This window comes from Zingiber officinale, chromosome 2B (genome assembly GCF_018446385.1).
Source record: "Zingiber officinale cultivar Zhangliang chromosome 2B, Zo_v1.1, whole genome shotgun sequence".
Classification (NCBI taxonomy): Eukaryota; Viridiplantae; Streptophyta; class Magnoliopsida; order Zingiberales; family Zingiberaceae; genus Zingiber; species Zingiber officinale.
This window is the reverse complement of record NC_055989.1, coordinates 18,621,525-18,645,796: the sequence shown is the minus strand read 5'-3', so window position 1 is coordinate 18,645,796 and position 24,272 is coordinate 18,621,525. Positions and strand designations below refer to the sequence as shown.

Here is a 24,272-nt window from a genome sequence, read left to right as displayed (position 1 = left end):
AATGGAAAAGAACAAACCATTGGAAGGTCGTAGTGTAATTAGGTATTAGTTTATCTTAACTATATAATTACACTAGTACACTTAGAGTGTATTGAGTAGGACCATTAGAGGTCGTTTCTTTTATACTGACTTTATAAAGAAACAAATACCTCAGTTATTATGGAAGTGTGTGCTCTTAATCCTAATATAATAACAAGCACATATATTTGATATTTATTTCTTTAATTTATCAATGGGTGAGATTTAGTTCGATGAATCAATAAGCCCGATAAGTTGGGAAATGATATCACTTATAGTGTGTGTTGTTGATTATAGAAGGAAACTGTGTCCTAGTGATCTAGGTTGAGAATGTCCCCAAGAGGAGCTCATAAGGATTGTCATGTTAAACCCTGCAGGTGGACTTAGTCCGACATGACGATGAAGTTGAGTGGTACTACTCTTGGACTAAGATATTAATTAAATGAGTTGTCAGTAACTCGCTTAATTAGTGGATATTTGACATCTTAAACACAGGGAGACTAACACACTCATAATAAGAAGGAGCCCAAAATGTAATTTGGGATTGGTGCGGTAGTTCAATAATAGTTCTTTAGTGGAATGAATTATTATTGATGGAATTAAGTTGTGTGTTCGGGGCGAACACGGGAAGCTTAATTTCATCGGGAGACCAAAACCAATTCCTCCTCTCGGTCCCTATCGTAGCCTCTTGTATATAGAGATTTATACCCACCACATACCCACCTTCTTACCCAACCAATAGGGGCCGGCCAAGCTAAGCTTGAAGCTCAAGCTTAGGGCCGGCCAAGCCTAAAGGTTGGCCTTAAGGTGGCCGGCCAATAGCTTGGAGCCCAAGTTTGGGTGGCCGGCCACATCATATTAAAAAGGATTTTTTATTAAAATTATTTCTTATGTGGATATCATAGTTTTAAAAGAGAGTTTAAAATTAAATCTTTCCTTTAAAGCTTTCTAAAAGATTAAGAAAAGATTTGAAATCTTTCCTTATTTGTAGATTGAAAGGAGATTTATTTTAAGAAAAACTTTCCTTTTGACCATGATAATAATTTAAAGAGAAGTTTAAAAATTAAATATTCTCTTTTATTAGTTTCTACAAAAGATTAAGAAAAGATTTGATATCTTTCCTTATTTGTAGATTGAAAAGAGATTTTAATTTTTAGAGATAACTTTCCTTTTGGAAATTATCCACATGTTTAGAAGAAGAATTTTAATTTATAAAATTTCCTTTTATTAACCAATCATGAAGGATAAAATTATTGGAGAAATTTTTATAAATTTCTAGAAACAAATTAGGAAGTTTTAATTCTTGTGTGAATTAAATTTTCCTTGTTTTGGGAATTAGAAGTGGCCGCCATTATTATTAAAAGAAGAAAATTGTTTTTTAATTAAAATATTTTTTCTTTTTTATGACAAAAGAATTAAGGAATTTTTTATTAAAATTTCCTTATTTGTCAAGACCAAGGATTATAAAAGAGGGGGTAGAGGTGCCTTCACGGGTGATCAACTCTATTATTCTTCTCCTCTCTTTTCCTTCTTGGTGGCCGGCCCTAGCTTCTTCCTCTTCTCTTCTTCTTATGGCCGGCGGCAACCTCTCTTGGAGCTCTTGATGGTGGCCGGTTCTAGCTAGGAGAAGAAGGAGAGAAAGGTGGTTTTGTTTCTTGCATCCCTTGGACCTTGGTGGTGGTGGCCGGACCTCTACTTCTCTTGGAGAATTATGGTGGCCGAAACTTGCAAGGAAGAAGAAGGTGCTTGGTGGTTCTCATCTCGGAAGATCGTTGCCCACACAACGTCCGAGGTTAGAAGAGGAATACGGTAGAAGATCAAGAGGTTTTTCTAAAAGGTATAACTAGTAATTTTTCTTTCCGCATCATACTAGTTATTTTTGGAAATAATACTAAATACAAGAGACATACGATTCTAGAGTTTCGAATTTGTTTTCGATATAGTGTTCTTTTGTTTTTCTTTTCCTTGTGATTTGATTGTTCTTTTCGGTTAACCTAAAGTTATTTTAGGAAATTAAATATTAGCTTTCTATAAAAGGTTTTGTCTAGTCGGTGGTGGTTGCTCCCATATCCAAGAAGGTCATGTACCTCGCCACGTCAGTACTGGGAACCGATTATGGAAATTAATATTTAATGGAATTAATAACTTAAGGTGACTTGGGTCGAACGTGTTAAGTTCCGCAGGAGATCCAAGTCAAAACCTAAAAGAACAAATAGATTAAGTTTTGGATCAAACGTGTTAAGTTCCGCAGGCGATCCAAAATTTAATTTAAAAGAACACATGGTAGCTAGGAAAAGGTTCAGACCTTTGTACAAAATTTTTGTACAGTGGAACCTCTAGGTTTTCTGAGTAGCAACCAACAGCCTTCTCTTTCCAGGCCCCTCTCTTTCTCTGCTTTCCTTCTCCTCCAAGAAAAGCTCTCTCCTCCTCCTATAAAAGGACCCTAAAACTCTCTTGCTGAAGCATCCACTTCCCCCACTGCACTCACTACTGTCCATACTCTTCAAGTGTGCTCAAGTGTGTTTGTAAGTTTTCTCTGTCAAGCTATGTAAAAATTCGGTACCTTTATGTAATATATGTTGTTTTCTATGTAAGCTATCTTTATGTAAAAATTTTATGTAACTCTCTGTAAAAAATCTCTACTAAATAAGATCTATGCTTATTACTTGTTTTATAATGACAATCTAAGTTTAGACTCAAAAACATTCTGTCTCTCTCGTCTTGGTTCTTTTCCTCAGTCCTTGTCTTAGTAACCGACAGGTGAACAGTAACTGTATCAGGAATAACCAAAATCATATAAGACCTGTGCGAGCTAAGTAAGAAGGGTAGCAACCCAAAAACTTACGCATAAGCCTGGGCACTGATTGAAAGATGAGGTCCTGAACAGGTGAGGCTCCCTGGAAAACAAACAAGAAAAGAAAGCAGTTTAGTAAAAAAAAAAAGAGTAAAAATTTAAAAAGTCAATATATTTAACCATACCATCACGGTATTGTGACTATCTACTTTATTTCTGCACTTCACTATTACTGTATTTTTCTTTTACTATTTACTGTTAACTATTACTGTTTTACTATTACTGTTTACTGTCAAGTTATTTTTGTTAATCTACTTCTGTTACTATTTACTGTTAATCTACTTCTGTTACTGTTTACTGTTAATCTACTTCTGTTACTATTTACTGTTAATCTATTTCTGTTACTGTTTAATGTTAATCTACTTCTGTTACTATTTACTGTTAATCTACTTCTGTTAACTATTACTATTTAGTAATAATCTATTAAAAAAAAAAAAAGTCACCGTTGCTCCACAATCGTCGTCTGCTTGTCGCCACCTACTTACCTCGGAGGATAATTTTGAAAAAAAAAAATTATTGTTAATCCTAGAATAGTTGAAAACCTAGAGCATTTGGTTTACAATTTTTTTATTTTTATTTTTTTGAAAAATATATATTTTATGAAAAATAGTATTTGATTTGTATTTTTTACATCTATTTTCTAGAAAAAAAGATAGACTTTCAAAATTTTTCGATTTTGTATTATATTCTTGATGGGGATGTTGCATTTTAAAAAATTACTGATTACTTAAATCAAATAAAACCCAACCAAGTACGTCTTAAATACTAAGCATTAAAGATTAAAAAATAATTATATACATATAATTCAATTTTAGTAAATAAATCAAGTTTAGTCCGTCAATTAATTTGCTCTACCGTTTGTGGTTAATTATTTATATTTCATACCAAACTGTTGGTTTCTTATTATACGAATGATTAATAATTAGCCATATTCGTACAATAAAAAAAAGTATGTTGTCAAAAAAAAAATATTAATATAGTTAATTTACCATTTCAGGATATCCAATTTTTTTTTAAAAAAACTCAAATACACATTTAAGGCACATTTTATTTTTTAAAATACTTTGTTTTTTTCTAATTAAAAAATGACAAAAAAAAAAGAAGTAAAAACATAAATCCAACTCCCGATAACTCTAGTTGACCAATTTGAGACTATGAGGATTCACAATAGTGAGCTTACTATAGGGCTCAAAATCACTATCAAATTACTATCAAATCTAAGTGGTTACGAAATTGTAACTAGGACATAGCGATCCATCGTGAAAAACTGAAAATTATGATCAAACTAGGGTATTATAAAATCATGATTGTTTAGCTACTAAATAATAGGTAAATTGTCGATAAACTATCATGATTGGCGAGTTCTACCATGAGGTTTACGGGTTCATCCAAGTTTCCTTGATTTTTTTATTACAGGTTTATGCATTAGATTATCAACCAACAATAAAATTATGACAAATATTTAATGAATGAATCTATTAAACTATTGTGCTAATATCATGTTATTCTCTGAAAGGAACGCGTTGCAGGGTCTGACTATAATGTCTCGACAATGACCGCTATATCTCTAGAATATGGGTGTAGTGCTAAACTATAGGGTATTGTTAAATAAATAAAAATTCTCACATTATAGGTTGGATAAAAATAAATATTATAGGGAAACTAATAGTCTGAGACTTGGAACATGAAATATAAGAATCCTCACCGGTAATTCAATGAAAGTAGTAGATACGGTGATTAGAATAAAAAATAGTGTTTTATATGTACAAGAGACAAAATAGGTAGACGAAAAGGCAAAAATAATAGAGAACTCGGATTTTAAGTTATGGTACACAAGAAAGAGTAAAACAAGAAATTGAGTGAGTATTGTTTTAGATATTTCGTTAAAGGATGAAATTGTAGGAATAGTTAGAAAAAAGGATCGAATTATAGCCCTTAAAATAATAGTAGCAAAAGAAACTATGAATATAATTATCATTTATGTACCGAAGTAAAATTAGATGAAGCTACCAAATCAAAATTTTGGGACGACTTAGATGAAATATTATAAAATATTCTGTCAAATGAAATAATTTTAATAAGTGGTGATCTAACTAGACATATCGGAGTAAAAAATGAGAAATATGAGAGGGTACGTAGGGGATATGAGTTTGGAACAAAAAATGAAGAAGAGAAACTATATTATATTTTTTGATAGTATATGATCTTATTTTAGCTAATATAATTTTTAAGAAAAGAGAAGAACATTTAGTAATGTTCAAAAGTGAGAATAATAAATTATAAATTGACTTCCTTATGGTTAGGAACAAAGATAAAAAAATTTGTAAATATTGCAAGGTCATTCCTGGAGAAAGTTTAACTACCCAACATAGGTTAGTAGTGTTAGATATACGCCTCAAGTATAATATCAATAGAAAACAAATATATACGACCCCTAGAATTAAGTGATAGAAATTAAAGGATGAGAAGTAAAATATATTTAAGAGAATGTAGAAGTACACGTAGTAGGTGAAAAATATGACGACTCTAATATGACATGAGATAAGATCGTATCAAAGTTTAAAATAGTAGCTAAGAGTGTACTCGGTGAGTCAAAGGGCATGCACCATTAAATAATGAATCTTGGTGGTAGAATGAGAAAGTACAAGAGAAAGTGAAGGGAAAATGAATATCTTATAAAAAATTATATATTTGTAAGAACGAGAATTTTTTTTAAAAAATATACAATACCAAGAAAGAGACTAAGAAAGTATTGAATGAAAAAATGAAAATTTTGAACGATTATATCAAAAATTGGGTACAAAAGAAGAGGAAAAAAATATTTATAGAATAGCTAAAGTGAGAGAAAGGAAGATAAAAGATCTTATCCAAATAAAATGTATTAAAGATGAATATATTAAAGTACTAGTAAACAAACGATAGAGAAATAAAAGAATAGTGGAAGAGGTATTTTCATCAACTTTTTAATGAAGGTTTAGGTGACCAACTTAACTTGGATAATTTAAGAAGGTCAAATGAGTATAAAAATTTAATTTTTTATCATAGAATTCAAACTTTAGAAGTAAAATATGCTTTAAATGGGATGTACAATGGAAAAGTCATTGTACTAGATGATATTGCGATAGAGATATGGAAAAGCCTAGGGAAAAAATGTATTGAATAACTTATAAAATTATTTAACATAATATTGAAAATAAAAAATGTCTGATCAATTGAAGGTAAGTACTTTAGTTCACTTATATAAGAATAAGGGGGGGCGTACAAAATTATGCAAACTATAGAGGTATTAAACTAATAAGTCATACCATAAAACTTTGGAAAAAAATAATAGAAAAGAGATTAAGAAAGGAGACCACAATGACCAAAAATCATTTAGGTTTATGCCTAGAAGGTCGACAATAGAAGTTATACATCTTCTTGGATAATTAATTGGAAAATACCGGGAGCAAAAATAAGATCGATATATAATATTTATTGAATTAGAAAAAACTTATGAGAGAGTCCTAAGAGAAATTATATGAAAAATTATAGAAAAAAAATGTGTTAGCGTAATATATATTAAACTAATTAAAGATATATATAAGTATATAACGACAAGAGTAAAGACTTCAGACGGAGTAATTGAAGCTCATTATCTTTTTATACTAATTATGGATGAATTCACTACATACATTCAAGACACAATACTGTGGTGTATGTTGTTTGCAAATGATATTATTTTAGTAGATAAAACACGTGAAAGAGTAAATGCTAAACTAGAATTTTGGCAGAAAATACTAAAAGAAAAATGTTTGAAGCTTAGTAAAATAAAGGTAAAATATATAAGTTTAAGTTTAACAATATTAGACATAATGAGACAATTGTTAAGATAGGAGATGATCAATTGCCCGAAACTAAGAGCTTTAAATATTTATGATCATTTTTATAAAACGGTGGAGGGATCGAGAGAGATGTTTTATATAAAATATAAGTAGGATGATTAAAATGAAGGAGAACGTCAAGTGTTTTATGCGATCGTAAATTACCTCTAAAACTTAAAGAAAAGTTCTATAAAATCGTAGTTAGACCTGGTATGCTATATGCACCTGAATGTTGGGCCATGACTCGAGCACATGAGCAGAAGATAAGAGTTACAAAGATGAGAATGCTAAAGTGGATGTGTAGATATATGATGATAGTCAAAATAAGAAATAAGAGCATTAGAGAGAAAGTCAGAGTTGCATCTATTGAGGAAAAACTCCAAGAGACATGTTTAAGATGATACAAGCATGTACTTAGACGACCAATAAATGCTCCAGTTAAACGATGTGAAATTATGACAAACATACATATCAAACAAGAAAGAGGAAAAGTAGGGCAGTAAACGAGCTGAGTCAAACTTTGGGGTGTTCAAGCTTGTTTAATAAGGTAACCGAGCCGAGCCGAGCTTAAAATGAACCAAGCTTTTGAAATGATTGTTCAAGCTTGGCTTGATTTATTTTTACGAGCTTGAGCTTGTTTGAAACTTGACTTGAGTTTGGTTCATTTAGATGTTTTTGAGCTCTCAATTCAAGCTTGACTTGAGCTTGGTTTGAACTTGACTTAAGCTTAGTTCGAGTTTAGTTCGTGTAGATGTTATCGAGCTCTCAATTCAAGTTTGTTTAATTGTTTGAAATTTTTAGTCGTTTGATTAGTTATTGAACTTGATAACTTAAAATTATTTGTTTATTTTATTTTATTATTTATTTAGCATATTGAAAAGAGTTTTGTTAATTAATATAGTTCGTGAACATTGTTCACGAACGTTGTTTATGAAAATTATTCACGAATGTTAACAAGCCGAATACATATGTGTTCAAACTTATTTGTTTAGTTTAACGAGCTGTTCAAGTTTGTTTATTTAATTAATCTTGTGTATATTGAACAAATATAAACAAGCTCTTATCAAGCTGAACACCAAGCTTGTTTACGAATACTTGATTTATTTACGGTCCTAAGGAAGACAAAAAAAACTTGGTTAGTAGCAATAAAATAAGATACAATTTATTTAAGTATAAATGATGATATAGTAATAAATAAAATTTAATGGTGTAAAAGGATCTATATAACTGATTCTGTTTAGTGAGAGAAAGTTGGTTGTTGTTGTATTATTATTATTATTTTTTAGGATGAGAAAAAAATAAGTCGGTGTAAATAATAAAAAAATAAAATATCTTTTTTATTTTTATTTTTCAAATTTGATATGGCAGATAAATTGCCGAATATTTATTTTCAGTTTTTTCTAATTTTTTAAAAGAAAAATTCAGATACTGACACCGATTGCCACATGGCATCTCCATGCTACGCCACGTGGGAGCCGAGAGAGCTATTTATAACTGCTCGGCCGCATTATCAAAGAGTTCATAGCAGAAGACAGCGAATAGCCACCTCCCCGCTTCTTCCTCCCAATCCTGCCTTATTAATCTCCCTCCTTAAGCAGAACACTCGAGAAAACCCTAGCAGAAACCTCCGCTCAAGGCTCTTCTCTGTCTTTGCGGCTGCGAGATCAGAAACCTCCGCCCATCCTCTGTCTTTGACGCCAGGTTAGTCTTGATCTCCGTGCTCGTGCGCCATTCGATCGCCATTGACGTCGCAATCTCTATCACCGTGTTTGTCCAGGAATGCATTGTAATCCATGTGCCGTTCTAAAAGGTTTCATGCTTTTCTGCAGTTCCTTTGTGTTCTGTAGTTCTTTGGCTTGGAACCACTGGACATCCAAGCATCGGGTTGGTACGAGAATAGACGTCTGCTTTTCCTTTTCTTGTTGCGATTCTGGGCTTGTTGTTGTTTTGGATCTGTGTTATAATTCCGTTGTTCTCGCTTGGACCCCGCATCCCGTGATCAGAGCTAACTGTTTTCTCTGATCAGTTGGAGCATTGGCTCGCGAAGCCAGTGTTCTTGTCTAGGTGAACATCGTGGTAATCCGTGGGGTATTATTCCTCCTCCTATTCTTCTTATTCTACGAGTCATCCTAATGCTTCCATTTTTACAAAGTAGGGCAGCCAGTGTTTGAGGAGATTTTTAACTGGAAACGATTAGTTTTTCATCTCACTGTTTGGTCCACATTTTGGAAAGTCAGCAAGGGGTTTGGAATTTAATGGTGATATATCCTTGCAATCGCAATTCTCCAAACTTTTGTTTTATTTGAGTGGGGAAGCAGCATTAATTGAAATTTGCAAGCCGCGAAGCTGCCGTTTCAAGTCTTTTTTGGGGTCAATTGTCAACGTCTTCTGGGTTATAAGTATAATCCTATCCTTCTGTGTGAAGGGTGATTTCGATAAGTAAGGGTTCCAACCAAGGCCGTCCTTAGATATTGATTAAGAGAATGGCTTCTTTGAATTTATATTTGGCATGATATTTTTTATTTGTTTTTTTTTTCAGTTTGCTGTGTATTTACTTGCAATTTTGAGTTTATAAGAAGTAAGTTGTAGTTTTTATTTATTTACCTACTTATCTGTTCTCAGAATCATATTGTGATGTTAGTTTTATTATGTTTATGCTATTATCATCATATCTGCCCATTGATGATGCTATGTGAGGAGATGTTGCAAGCGATGTCTAGTGTCTGCATAGCATACTCTAACAGTTGCCACATGGTGCCAATGGAATTTGATTAAGGGATGATCTGAAATATTTGTTTTTGGAATTTCTCCAGGTTGGATACATCTGCTTTGTAATGGCTCATTCTAAAGCCTCTTTTCAACCCACTTGTCCATCAATTCAGCACTGCTCAGATTGGGCTAGAATTTATTTGAAGTATTGCCTTTGTAGTGCAAAGGATGGTGTATCTATATTTCTTGGAATTGTAAGTATTATCAGTTGGGGAGTTGCTGAGGTTCCTCAAATCCTCACAAATTTCCGTGAAAAATCTATTGAAGGTCTTTCAGCTGCTTTTCTGATGACATGGGTTGTTGGGCAAGTATTTCATTTTCATTGCAATATATTATTTACTTCTGACATATTTATTTTTCAGTGTAATATCTGATTTACTTATATATCATACATATTCAATTCTTTTTATTTGTGTATCCATTAACAAACTTGAGAGATGCACAATACAACAACAACAACCAAGTCTTTTCCCACTAAGTGGGTTGGCTGTATGAATCCTTTTACGCCATTGAGTTCTATCTCCTATTATATCATCATCTATATTTAAATAAATTTTATCTTGTTTTATTGTTGCTAACCAAGTCTTTTTTGGTGTTCCTCTTCCTCGTTTGATATGCATGTTTATCATAGTTTCACATCGCCTAACTGGAGCATTTATTGGTCGTCTAAGTACATGTCCGTACCATCTTAAACGTGTCTCTCGGAGTTTGTCCTCAATAGATGCAACTCCGACTTTCTCTCTAATGCTCTCATTTCTTATTTTGTCCATCTTTGTATGTCCACACATCCACCTTAACATCCTCATCTTTGCAACTCTCATCTTCTGCTCATGTGCTTGAATCATAGCCCAACATTCAACTCCATATAACATAGCAGGACTAACTGCGGTTTTATAGAACTTACCTTTAAGTTTAAGAGGTACTTTACGGTCACATAAAACACCCGACGCTCACCTCCATTTCACCCATCTTACTTGTATTCTATGTAAGACATCTCTCTCAATCCCTCCATCATTTTGTAAAAATGATCCTAAATATTTAAATCTCTCAGTTCCGGGCAACTCGTCCTCTCCTATATTAACAATTGTTTCATTACTTCTAATATTGCTAAACTTAAATTCCATATATTCTGTCTTTAATCTACTAAGCTTAAAACCTTTCCCTTATAGTGTTTCCCTCCAAAATTCTAGCTTAGCATTTACTCCTTCACGTGTCTCATCTACCAAAATAATATCATCTGCAAACAACATGCACCACGGTACTGTGTCTTGAATGTGCGCAGTGAGTTTGTCCATAATTAGTGTAAAAAGATAGGGACTTAGGGCTGATCCTTGATGTAACCCTATCTTTATTGGAAATGCTTCAGTTACTCCGTCTGAAGTCTTTACTCTGGTCGTTACATCCTCATGCATATCCTTAATTAGTTCAATATATGTTACGCTAACACCTCTTTTTTCTAAAATTCTCCATATAAGTTCTCTTGGGACTCTATCATAAGCTTTTTCTAAGTCAATGAATACCATATGTAGATCTTGTTTTTGCTCCCAATATTTTTCAATTAATTGTCTAAGGAGATGCATAGCTTCAATTGTCGACCTTCCAGGCATGAACCCAAATTGATTTTCTGTCACTGTGGTTTTCTTCCTTAATCTTTTTTCTATTACTTTTTCCCAAAGTTTCATAGTATGACTCATTAGTTTAATACCCCTATAGTTTGCACAATTTTGTATGTCTCCCTTGTTCTTATATAAGGAAACTAGAATACTTATCCTCTATTGATCAGACATTCGTTTCGTTTTCAATATCATGTTAAATAATTTTGTAAGTCATTCAATACCTTGTTTCCCTAAGCACTTCCATACCTTTATCGGAATATCATCTGATCCAACGGCTTTTCCATTGTGCATTTCATTTAAAGTTTGTTTTACTTCTGAAGTTTGAATTCTACGATAAAAATTAAAATTTCTATACTCATTTGACATACTTAAATTACCTAAGTTAAGTTGGTCACCTAAACCTTCATTAAAAAGTTAATGAAAATACCTCTTCCACCGCTCATTTAGTTCTCCATCGTTTACTAATACCCTATTATATTCATCTTTAATACATTTTATTTGGCTAAGATATCTTGTTTTCCTTTAATTCAATTTAACTATTCTATAAATGTCTCTTTCCCCTTCTTTTGTATCCAATTTTTGATATAACCGTTCAAAAGTTTCATTTTTTGCTTCACTCACTACTTTCTTAACTTCTTTCTTGGCTATTATATATTTTTTTAAAGTTTTTCTCGTTCTTACAAATATATAATTCCTTATAAGCTATTCGTTTTTCCTTCACTTTCTCTTGTACTTTCTCATTCCACCACCAAGATTCTTTACTTAGTGGTGCATGTCCCTTTGACTCACCGAGTACACTCTTAGCTACTATTTTCAATTTTGATACCATCTTATCCCACGTTGTATTAGAGTCATCGTATATTTCACCTAATGTTTATATTTCTATTTTCTCCTTAAATATATTTTGTTTCCCATCCTTTAACTTCCACCACTTAATTCTAGGAATTGTATATATTTTCTTTCTATTGATACTATGTTTGAGACGTATATCCAACACTACTACCCTATGTTGGGTAGTTAAGCTTTCTCCAGGGATGACTTTGCAATCTTTACAAATCTTTCTATCCTTCTTCCTAACCATAAGAAAGTCAATTTGTGATTTATTATTTTCACTTTTGAATGTGACTAAGTGTTCTTCTCTTTTCTTAAAAAACGTATTAGCTAATATAAGGTCATATCGCAAAATCTAATATAGTTTTCCCTTCCTCATTCCTCGTTCCAAACCCATAACTCCCATGTACTCTCTTATATTCCTCATTTTTCACTCCGACATGCCCATTTAGATCAGCTCCTATTAAAATCATTTCATTTGGTGGAATATTTTGTAATATTTCATCTAAGTCCTCCCAAAACCTTGATTTGGTAGCTTCATCTAATCCTACTTGTGGTGCATATACGCTAATTATGTTCATAGTTTCTTTCGCCACTATTATCTTAAGGGCTATAATTCTATCCCCTTTTCTAACTACTCCTACAACTTCATCTTTTAACAAACTATCTACAATGATACCCACTCCATGTCTTGCTTTACTCTTTCCAGTGTACCGTAACAAACTTGAGAGATGCACAATGTTTTATTAAAATTTTGTTTAACTCGGATACTTCTTTTGTCTCTCTCTCTCTGTGCGTGCCTTGCATAATCTAGAAAATGAGAGTGTTACTTGCTTTGCGATTACCAGTGTTATAAAATTTCATTGTGCTTGGATTTATCCAATCTAGTGGGATAAGGATACTTATTCTCTATGTTAATTTGGGTTCAAAATAAGAAAACGGTGTGACTCATATTTACAAGCATCATATAGGATAATGTGGCACTAGATTCCTTGTGCACCCTGTCTCTTAAATGATGAGAAGCTTTAGGGAAGGAGTTGTGGGGGAAGGGCCACATAAATGGTGTGTTCAATCTTTTTCAGAAAGTAATTCAAATGAGTGGAAAACACAGTTTCAAACCGAATCCTAATTTGTCAGTTTATTTCATCACTAAGCACGTTAAATGTAAGGTCGTTAATATTTCAGTTTGGTATAGTCACAACAGCATGTGCTGTAGATTGACATTGCTTTACGAAAGGAGAGATGAATGTTAAACATGATGAAGCACAAATAATAATGCAATTTTTAACTGTTTTGCAGCATCACCAATTTTGTCGTGGCTTTGTCCTCATTGTTTTATTTGGAATTTAAGCACGAGAGTTTCCCCTTTGCATTTCCCTTTCATATTTTCTTTCTCGTAGGTTTGTTAAGGGGTTTGTGTGTTTGTAGGGATTTGTTTAACCTCATTGGCTGCATTCTGGAGCCTGCTACTGTAAGTGTAATTTCATATTTATGCAACTTTTAAGTATTATTCTTGGGAAATTATGCCTAATTATTTTTGCTATTCAATCCAGACCTTTGTTAGAACCTCTGTTTGTCTATTCTCTGATACTTGATAAAATAGCACCTTCCTATAATTAACTCAACATGATTAAAAAGCATTTCATGTAGCTGCTGCATATGCAGTGTTTCGCTTGTTGTCATATGAATGAACTCTTTTGTTCTTTAAATTGGCTTCAGGCTTCTATATATGAAACTACTTTTTTAAGTTTAACTCAAGGTCATATCTTTAGGAATAGGCTAAAAGGGGAAAAGATTGTCCTAGTTTTAGATTTAATTCAATTGAGCCATACCTAATCAATAAAAGGGTATAGAAAGAGATTCCTCAAAAAATATATTTGTCTAAGGAAATACTTTTTATTAAACTTAGAAATTAGTTTTCTGTATGTCATAAATATTAGTAAATGTTAGAAATTTGTATTTGATTGTATTATTTAGTCAATTATGTGTGGCAAATTTAAATGTTTTATATATGTCAATCGACCTTCATCTCAATTAAAGACTACATGTAGAAGTATGTGCTTGCATAACTCATATGCATAATGCGCTGACTTGATTGCAAACAACTACCATGTAAACTTTGGCATAACTTTTAATTGCACAAATTGTAAGCTATGCATAGTCTAAACAAAAATATTCCTGTTGCAATTCTTTTACCTTCACTTTTGTTTCTATGCACTTGAGCTCCTCAACGTCAATGTGCTGTTGGTTTAACTTCTGTTAAGTCCTTGTACATATCACAGGAAAAAACAAAATTTATTCTATCATCAACATGCAAACTATGACAAAAGGTTTCCCTCTGTGTAGCCCTTCATCTTCTACATTATTTTGCTCCCATTGTTAACCCAGATGTGACATTGAACTTTGACATGGGTGCACACATAACTTAAATTTTGGTTTCCAGAGAAGCCTAACAAATCACGAACTTTAGTTTTTTGTCCAAATAAGTTCATTGTATTGAGTTATGGAAATACTATGTAGGATCACAAGATCCTAAATTTTACTAAAATTGCTTTTAAAGTGTTCTCTTTGACATTTATTGTTTACCATATGTATAAATTTCCATTATCTCATATCCTTTGTGAAGGTTTCAAACTTTGAATCTTATTGTAATATAGTATAATTGGATTTTTCATATATTAAGTAAATATCATTGCAACATAATCACTACGTTGCATGTTTATAAAGTAGGTAATAAGCTTTATAGTATAGGTTACAACAAAAAGTTCATTATATTTGAAAATTAAAAAGAATTCTTAAATAATCTTAAGTTTTCTTTGATGATATCGTGATATAGTATGGAAAAATATCCATTTTTGTTTAATTTCAAGCTTTACTAAATAAATATATTTGATCAAGTTAATGTTGTGACGCTAAGCAAATTTAGTTAGTTGGATGATGAGGTGCCAAGTGAAGAATCACAATTTTGATAACCATGTGGCTATTTGCACATGGTCACTTCTTACCATATATGGTATCATTTAAATTTGATGGAAGTCATATGCAATTTTTCAGAATTGCTAAACTTTAGTTTTTTTTTTTCTTACAGTTGCCAACGCAATACTACACGGCACTGGTGAGATTATCAACGTTAATTTCTTTTGGTTATTAACCATCCTTATTGCTTGTATTACTGATTTATTGGTATATTCAGTTGTACACAGCTACTACACTGATTCTGACGGGACAGACTATTTATTATGGTCACATTTATCACAGACATAGAGTAAACAAAAATATGATACCTAGTAAGGTAAGAGATCAACCTGCTATTCAGATATCCAACAAATAGATTAGTAATTTCATAGCATTTTATGTGTGTTATAGGGTTGCTTCTCTACCTTTGCCTTAGTTTAATCTTGCATCATATGTCATATGTTCTTGAATAATACTGGATATATATATATATATAGGCTTTTTTCTCCTTCCATTGAAACTTGATTAGATTTTGACTTGGTTCATCAGTCATGCTTAGATCAAGATGTTTGAGAAACTTGGCTTGATTCACCCTGCCAGAGGTTAATCAAGATATCACATGGTCGTGCTTATCTACCACAACTTAATATTAGAGCAATAAATGCATTAAAACTTCAATGGTAAATACTGCAATCACTAAAACAAAAGTTGTATAAACACCAACTGGTGTTGAAACTAGGGTAAATAGAGGAAGGATTGTTAGCCAAAAATGCCAATTGGAATCTGACAACATGATAATATAAGCAGGTAAAAGAATAAAATGCCATAACATCTTATGTTTGTCTCTAAGATGTGGCAAACCCTTATCTCAAACATCCATCTAAAATTATTAGGGTGGGCTGATGCTCAACATGTTAAGTTGGGTGGATCACCTAAAATCATTTTGAAGGGGTTGCTTCAATTGATGATTGAGGTTCTCTCTCTTAACCTAAGGGGTTCCTTGGGTATAATATTGAATCTCTAGTTTCTCTTAAAGTCAACGGTCTAAAAGGTCACAACCCCATAGTGGTTCATAATGACACATGCAATATACCATTAGACATTGGTGCACGAACTGTCGTTGGAATAGTACACTTGATCACCAATTAAGTTTTTGTGGGTTTAACTAAATTTGACTACGGTTCAGAACCGATGGTTCGATGATTTAAAATTTTTTTGACCCTTAACCTTAACCTTAACCTTCAAAGGTAGTTACAATTCCGGAATCGTCGGCTACAGTTTAATTCACAATTTACGACCGTTCAAGATTATTATTTATATTCCATTTTTTAAAAATAATTAAAAAATATAAATGTAGGAAAATTGAAATTAAAATGAAATAAACTTATTAAAATTGTCTATATATCCACTTAGGGTATAAGGTAATTAATGGTCACATAGTTTGTTAGTTTCTTCGGTAACATAGACTATAAGACTGTAGTCGTTCGTGACATTGTGCCTTAAGAGCAACAGTTGTTCACTTCCGCTATAGTTGCGAATGTCATTGCGTACTCGTTCGAATACGATATGGATACGGTGATACGACAAATTTTGAAAATAAGATACGATACGGCTAGGATACGACAATCATTATATATATATAGTATTGAAAATAAAAAATTATAGAGATGGAAAGTCATATTTCATCAATCATAATATCTCAAGTACAAAATGTCAAAATATAAAACACAAATTCATTTTAAGCAAGTAAAAAGAAATCAAACATCCATATCGGTCTCTTGTAAACTCTCCTTTTGAGAATTTTCTATTGCAAAATAGCTAAATAATAAAACAAAACAATAAATAGTAAATAGATGAAAGATGATCAAAATCGAGAATGGGTGGCAAGCACAAAGGCATGTAAGATCAAGGAAGATGATCAAAATTGAGACTTTTAGATATTGCTCAAAAATTGGAAGCCAAAAAGAAGAAAAAGGAGACTGAATGATTAGGACTTATATTCAAATTTATAAATCAAATCTTTTTAACAAAATGATTAGGGTTTAAGCATAGGGCAGAAATCATAAACAATAATTTAGGACTTACATGGCGAGAGGTGTCGGCGCGCGTCGGTGTCGGTGAGAAGTGAGTAGGATGAGAGACGAGCATAAAGGGATTAGCGTTTAGAGTTTAAAAACCCACAACCCAATTCTTCTAATTAGTCTTAGAAAATTTTAAGATTTTTCAATTAACCTCTAAAGTTTTTAAATATTTGCAATTTTGTCCAAACATATCTGGAAAAACGTATCCTATCCGTGTCCAAAACGTATCTGCATGGTCAAACCTCTAAAAAGTCAATGATGCATTTATTGCTGTATCCGATACATGTATTTCTATATCGTATTTGTATCCGTATCGTATTCGTGTCCAATACTTAAAAAAAAAAAGGAGTATCCGTGCTACCTTGTTGATAAGGTAATCGAATTGAGCCAAGTCAAACTGAGTCCAAAATGAACCAAGCAATTGAAATGATTGTTCAAGCTTGGTTTTGTTCATTTTTTATGAACTTGAGTTTGGTGCTCAAGCTTGGCTTGAACTTAGTTCGTTTAGATGTTATCAAACTCTCAATTCAAGCTTGTTTGAAATTTTTATATTTTAATCTTGTTTGGTTGATTATTGAGCTTGATAATACAAACTTGTTTATTCATTTAAAACTTTTTTTTGTTTATTTAGAATGTAATAACAGTTTTATTGATCAACATTGTTCACAAACATATTCACGAACGTTGTTCACAAACATTAACGAGTTGAACATTGTGTTTAAGCTTGTTTGTTTAATTTAACGAGTTGTCCAAGCTTGTTCATTCATTTAATTGATCTTGTATGTATTGAACGAACATAAACAAACTTTTACCAAGCCGAACACCAAGTTTGTTCAACAAGATTTGGTTCATTTACACCCCTATTGGCACCATCCCCTCCTTCCATTCACCACTGTAGCAGTTGAGAAAGAGAGAGAGAGAGAGAGAGAGAGAGAGTCTTCTGAGTATCTTTGTTCGTCTTTTTGATAGCTTGGTAGCTTGAATGAGTTGAATCTCTTCCAGTTGCTTAAGTAGCTTCAATAGTTGTTTCATAGGCGTTTGAGTCCAGGACTTATGTCATTTAGTTGCTAGTCCCCAAGAGAATGATAGGTTCATTTGCCTATTCATTGCGCCTGGATGATAAATCATTATCTAGGCCTTGCCTTAGTTGTTTTAGGCATATAATAATGAACTCACATTGCATGAACTACTTAAATAACTCTTTTCTATTAGTCCTGAACTTGAAACCATATTAGAGAAGGCAATGCTATGAACATATTCGTCTGCTGCTTGGTTTAATTCTGTTCCGGTATTTTTTTTAATCTAACATTAACATTATTATATTTTAGCGTGATGAGACATATATATCATATAAGTTATATTTTTTTAATCAATTTTGTATATTTGATGATAGTCTTTACTTGTATATAATTTTATTATTGAACAACTTATATCTCTTGGCAAATTATTATTAAATATATCATACAAGTCAAATATTCTCTATAAACTCAATAAATTAGGTGTTGAATCGATAAAAAATAAAATAATACCAAAGATTTATGAGATTAATAAATTTAATGAGTTAAAGGTAGAGTAGCTCTATATTGGAAAATTTAAGGTAAATAGGTTGGAAAATTAACTTCAATAGAAAGGTGGAATACTCCCACATTGAAAAATTTGAAGCAAATGAGTTGATTTATATTAACCCACAATAATAATATCATTAAATGTTAAAAATATTATTAAATGAAAGGTTCAAATTGAAAAAAAATTAAACCAATTTAAAAATTATTCTTTTAAAAAAACAATGCTAATGAACTGGTGGTTCAAATCGCCAGTTCACCTGAGTCTTGACCCATAACCAGCCTATTAAGAGATGGGCCAATTATGATTCTGGCCCATTGAACCGGTTAACGAGTAACCGGCTTGTTAGTTCGAACCCGGCTCATGGTCAGGTCTAGCTTTAACTATCACGAGTCTACAATATCTCAATTCATGTGATCTCTAGTTAGGCAACACCTAATTATCATAGATCCATAATATCATTAAGAAACCTAGTTCTAGTTAGGTATTGACAAATACCATAACCCTTGACAAGTACTTCATCAATGCATGGATTGCACTATTTGTAATCACGGAATTAAAAACCTCTCACAGATAAGTCCAACATGCATGTAACACACTCCTCGTGCCCTTAACACAAATCTCTTACCATTTGGATGTCTAATATGGTATGATAGTATAAGTACACATCAATACCATAATGTCAATCTATATTCATGCATCATTGAGATAAGCATTTGCAGGTTGAATTATCAAATAAGGAAAAAAGTCATGAAGGGTTGGGTTTATTAAGAGGCATCAAGCCATAAATATTGGAACACTTCAACAGCAACAACAATCAAGCCTTATCTCACTAGATGGGGTTGATTGAATCTTGGAACACTTATATCACTAATTGAAAATGACACCTCGCAAATCAACCTTAAGGGTTAGTCATTTCTACAACTGCTTGTAAGGAACTAGCCACATCAAACTTCCTAAACAAATATCGTTAAAATCTTTGAATCGAATAAACTAAGAGATTGGTCAACTAAAATATCAAGAAAGCAGCATCATTATTACCATAAACACAACTGTTGTTCTAAATTGCACAATGGAACTCTGATTCAAGTTGATCTGCTCTTGCTCAATGATTGAGGATGCTCTTTTTGCTGCTTGTCATGAATGAAAAGAAGTAGCAGCACAACTTTGCTCACAGCCCGAAAAGAAGAAACATCCTCTTCACTCTTGATCAAAGATGGAAAAAGAAAAGAATTGTTCACCCATGAGGAATCCCTCAGCTGCTAGACTGAGCATATAGGGCTGCTCACCAGCTGGGGTTCTCTAGAGGTCAGAATTGAGATGGTAAAATCATTTGATTGCCAAAGGAAAGGAAATCTGTTTGCATTCATTGAGGAAGGATAATAGTGGAGCTCATGGGCAGGAGGGGTTGGCTTGCAAATTCTGAAGGAGAAGATAAGGAATCATGGCTGATAAGAGAGTTTGCAAGCTGAAAGAAGATGGGAGGAGCTTCTGCAAGGTAAAGAATAGGAGTCAGCTAGGTCTCCTACTAACCATATTAGAACCCAATTCTCCACTGAACTAACTTGGTTCACTCTGTTCAGCTCAATGATGGCTAACTTGAACTCCTATTAGGATTTATTGGATCGAGCCCAAAACAAACTCAACTTGATTCCCACCTAACCACAGCCTCAAGGAGCCAAACTAACCTCAAATTGAACCATAAGCAAATCCAATTACATCAAAAAAAGTCCATATACTTAATGATTCAGCTTTAAATCAATTGATTCAACATGAATTTATCTATTATTCACTAGTTAACCACAATCATAAATGCTTGCTGCATAAATTGAAAAAAGACGCTCCTAATTAAAGTTTTGGGAAATTTGACATATTTAGCTTCACTTGCAGAATCAAAATCTTGTTCAGGATAGTGAAAGTCTTTTAAGCGATGCAGAGAAAACAAATGTTGGTGGCCACAAAGCAAATGTTACAAGTCTCTCTGAGGATAATAACTTAAAAAGTTCACCAATTCCTGTTACTAGACAATTACATCCTGGTGATTCCAATGGAAGAGACTTCTACTTCGTGTAAGTTCCTCATCTTTTCTATCTTCTTTTTTATATGAACCTTTTTGCATGGTCAGATTATACTTTGAGCTATGAAGTTTGTGATCTTCTAGATATTTGGAGATGCCAGTGCTACTATGTTAGTAAATCAACAGACCCTTGTTTGGTTAACTAAAGTAGTTTTTTACATGCAACTTGGTGTCTTCTCAAGTACTTTTGGTAGGTTAGCATGATTGAATTAAGCAGATAATATATATGTGGTATATAATTGCCAGTACCCATTAATATAATTTTAGAGCAAGTTAATGTTTCTTTGCAAAATTCTTTTGTGCAGATATTTTCACAAGCAATCAACCTCTGGCCAATCTTTCAGTTTCAGTTGTGTAGTAGGGTTAAGTGTCCATAAGAGTATAGCTAGATTGATGCATTTTGTTTCAATCTTCTGTCATTGTCCTTCCCATATGTGCTGGTGGGTTTGTATAGTTTGAACAGGAGACAAGACAACACAGTTTTTTGGATAATTATATGCAAATGCTAATATTTAAATCTTGAGGTTCTGGTGTTTATTCTATTATGTGTTCATAATTTTTGTAGCATGTGTTAGTTTTAGATGGTTACCATTTTAATGATGCCAGGTCAGCTCGATCTTTATCGAAGAGCCCCATGCCTACTTTTGGCACTTGGTTAGCATATTCACATGAGAATGGAATACCATATCACTTCAATGATGGCCAGCATGATGAGCAATTTGCAGCAAGAGAGCCTTTGCTTTCATCTCAGTCTGCTCCTACCAAATTGAGTACTAAAAATATACTTTCTGTGGTATGCATGGAAGACTCATCTTGAGAACCTTATTTGTTTTATCTAACATGATAGTATAAGTTTCATACAGCAAGTCATTCTTTGTATTCAGGTTCCTTCAGCTAGTCTTTCTATTTGTATTTGTGTTTACCATCTTTGTTTCCATGATAGTACTGAATCCCATGGGATGGTTCTACAAGTTGGCCGCAAGTTGTTACAGGTAATTTTAATTGGTACTTAAATAACTGTTAACGGATGTATGTTTCTCATTCTCTCATGCATATGATGCCTTTTAGTTCTTTTAAAAGATCCTACTTAAAACTAATTATAGGATGAGCTTCGAGGTGATGAAAGTAGTGGAGCAGGCACCTTGTTTGGTTGGATGATGGCAGCTATTTATGTGGGAGGAAGACTACCTCAGATTTGCTTAAATGTGAGAGTTGTATTGATATTTTTCCTACTTAGAATTCTGCAAAATGGATTTTCATTTTTCTTCAAATTAACATAGTAAAAGAATTTGGAAGTAGGATTTAGGAGATATGGTGAGATTCATTCTTCAAATTAAGATGGTTTTTCTTATTAAAATGAACTGTCTGACTTCTCGTTTTATCATTGCAGATTAAAAGGGGCAATGCTCAGGTAAGTTTTACTCAGACATGCATGTGTTTGCAACCTAATAAACCACACAAGTGGCGATATCAATATTTATTCAAATGCTTGGATCACTGATCACTTATTCACTTATGCAGGGTCTCAACCCACTGATGTTTATTTTTGCATTGGTTGGAAATATAACCTATGTGGGAAGGTACCATGCTTTTATTGAATGGTTTAGTAGCATGTGCATAAATCTTGTTAAGTCTCTTAGGTTTACTAAGTATGTGCTGTAGTGGGTCTATTCCCACGTTGGCACTCCTAGTTCAGGGCCTTATAAGAAATATGTATACAATGCGTGTTTTTACATCAACAAACTAAATGTAATAAAATATTTCTTATCCTCTAATTCCACTCTTCTAGGTTATGGATTTATCATGAGTCGTTTGCGTGTTTCTTATCAAAAGCAAAGAAAATAAAATCATCTTTTATATCGGAATTCTAGAAATGTAGTATTAAAAAACCTGATGATGTACAAGAATTTTGGTTTGTTTCATGGCAGCCTCCACTTTTTGATATGCTTCCCATCATCCATGCAGTATACTTGTGAAAAGTTTGGCTTGGTCTGCAATCAAACCTAATCTTCCATGGTTAGTTGATGCTGGAGGATGTGCTATACTGGATGCTTTTGTATCCTTTATTCGTGCTGATGTTTCCTTTTTTTTCTTGTATTTGTTAGCGAGTTCTCTGATAGTTTTGATTACTTGTGACCTTTGACTGTTATAGATTATCATCCAATTTGTCTACTTTAGACTTCGACAATCCAAGAAGTCTGCATCAAACAATAATCAAGTCTAGTGGAGAAAGAGTACACGCATAAATATCAGCAGCAAAATTCATTGCAGGTATTTTCTTGTTCCTTCCTTTATTCAGAATACAATTTGTCCTTGAGGAAAGTATAATTTTTTTTATATAATTCAGGTTAGAAATCTGACTTGTGGAACAGTAATTTCTTCTTTGTCACTGAAAAACTTATTTTGATTTTATAGGAATCCCCAGATGCTGCAGGAGCTAATTTGACCGTGGGATAGTTATCATCTACCTTCTACATATGATCTGAGAGACGACCAACTTCTCATGCTACATTCTTTTTAGCTTCAAAACTTTGGTGTCCTTTTGGCTTATATCGCCCTCAACGGTTACTACAACGTTCTCTAATGGCAGATCCCCCCTTTTTTTTTTTGCTGCATCTTACGTTATATATCTCTTTGGAATTTTGATAATCGCTGTACCGATGTTAGTAAACAACGTTTGTAGATTTAGCTGGTTAACTCAGTGGCCAATTTTGTCCACCCAGTTGAGACTGGGGAAATCCTTGTCTAATCAAAATTTTGTTAGTTCATTTTGGGCACTGGTAGAAATAAATAGTTCTTATATTTCTTGCCTTTTGTTCTTCCAAACAATTATGTCACTTCTAATTCTTATCTTTCCAAAAGTGTTGCTTCTCATTCATATATTCCTCCTAAAAGTCATGTTTCTTCTCAGCAGTTTGATGTGGACTATTATTGGTGCTTGCATGTTGTGCATTGGGTGAATAGTTTTAATTTTTTGTCACTTGAAAATTCTTTCAAAGTGATTCTTCATTCGTACTTGATTCTCTCAGGCAAGTATTTATGTCCTCGCACGATGGGTCATAGGAAACATTTTACAAGAAGATTATTTTTTACTTACACAATGATAAAGTTATTATAACGATAAAGTGATAAAAAAGTCACGGGTTCGAATTCTGAAAATAGTTTCTTGTAAAAAAGAACAAGGTAAGATTGCGTATAATAATTTTTTTTTCGGGATCCCGTACGACGGAAGTTTTTTGTACCGGGTTATTTCTAATGATAAAGTTATTGCAATTCTATAGTCATGGATGAATCGTGAAAATAATCTTTTACATCATAGATTAAATATGCTCTGATTTTTTTTCTAGAACTTTGCATATCAAAATTTTGATGAGTTGGTGGTGAAAGTTTGAAGGCCCGAGAGGTGTCCCCAGGGCGTAGCGCAGACGGTGGGCGCATGTGATTTGAGATTTATCCCGCTATGCGTCTATAGCCTGTGTACCTGAACCTCCCTCCATATTCATGGGGCCGACACTAAGGGACCACTAAGATAACAGATATATTTTTTTTTTTTGAAGGCCCGAGAGGTGGCTGGTACCACTAGATGATTTGTAGGAAAATAATTTCTTCCTTTTTTGAGCTGGCCATTTTGCCATTGTTAACACTGTC

At 33.0% G+C, this 24,272-nt stretch overlaps 1 protein-coding gene across 1 annotated transcript; it reads left to right on the top strand.

Annotated features, from left to right (window-relative positions):
- Window positions 1-9,554: 9,554 nt before the first annotated feature.
- LOC122045439 (probable vacuolar amino acid transporter YPQ1) lies at window positions 9,555-23,398 on the top strand. The gene is made up of 13 exons (XM_042605666.1): window positions 9,555-9,805; window positions 13,377-13,419; window positions 15,037-15,063; window positions 15,142-15,240; window positions 20,438-20,616; window positions 21,231-21,417; window positions 21,509-21,616; window positions 21,728-21,829; window positions 22,015-22,035; window positions 22,146-22,204; window positions 22,590-22,680; window positions 22,777-22,895; window positions 23,050-23,398. Exons 1-12 carry the CDS (start codon window positions 9,567-9,569, stop codon window positions 22,846-22,848), a joined length of 1,227 nt encoding a protein of 408 aa, XP_042461600.1. The 5' UTR covers window positions 9,555-9,566; the 3' UTR covers window positions 22,849-22,895; window positions 23,050-23,398.
- The last annotated feature ends 874 nt before the right edge of the window (window positions 23,399-24,272 follow it).

What these genes read in the sequence shown, in the direction of transcription:
- LOC122045439 (XM_042605666.1), top strand. Translation starts at nt 9,567, where the DNA reads ATGGCTCATTCTAAAGCCTCTTTTCAACCCACTTGTCCATCAATTCAG. An exon ending in CTAAAAATATACTTTCTGTG is followed by an intron (nt 21,418 to 21,508) that starts GTATGCATGGAA and finishes CTTTGTATTCAG; the next exon opens with GTTCCTTCAGCTAGTCTTTC. An exon ending in AATATAACCTATGTGGGAAG is followed by an intron (nt 22,205 to 22,589) that starts GTACCATGCTTT and finishes TCATCCATGCAG; the next exon opens with TATACTTGTGAAAAGTTTGG.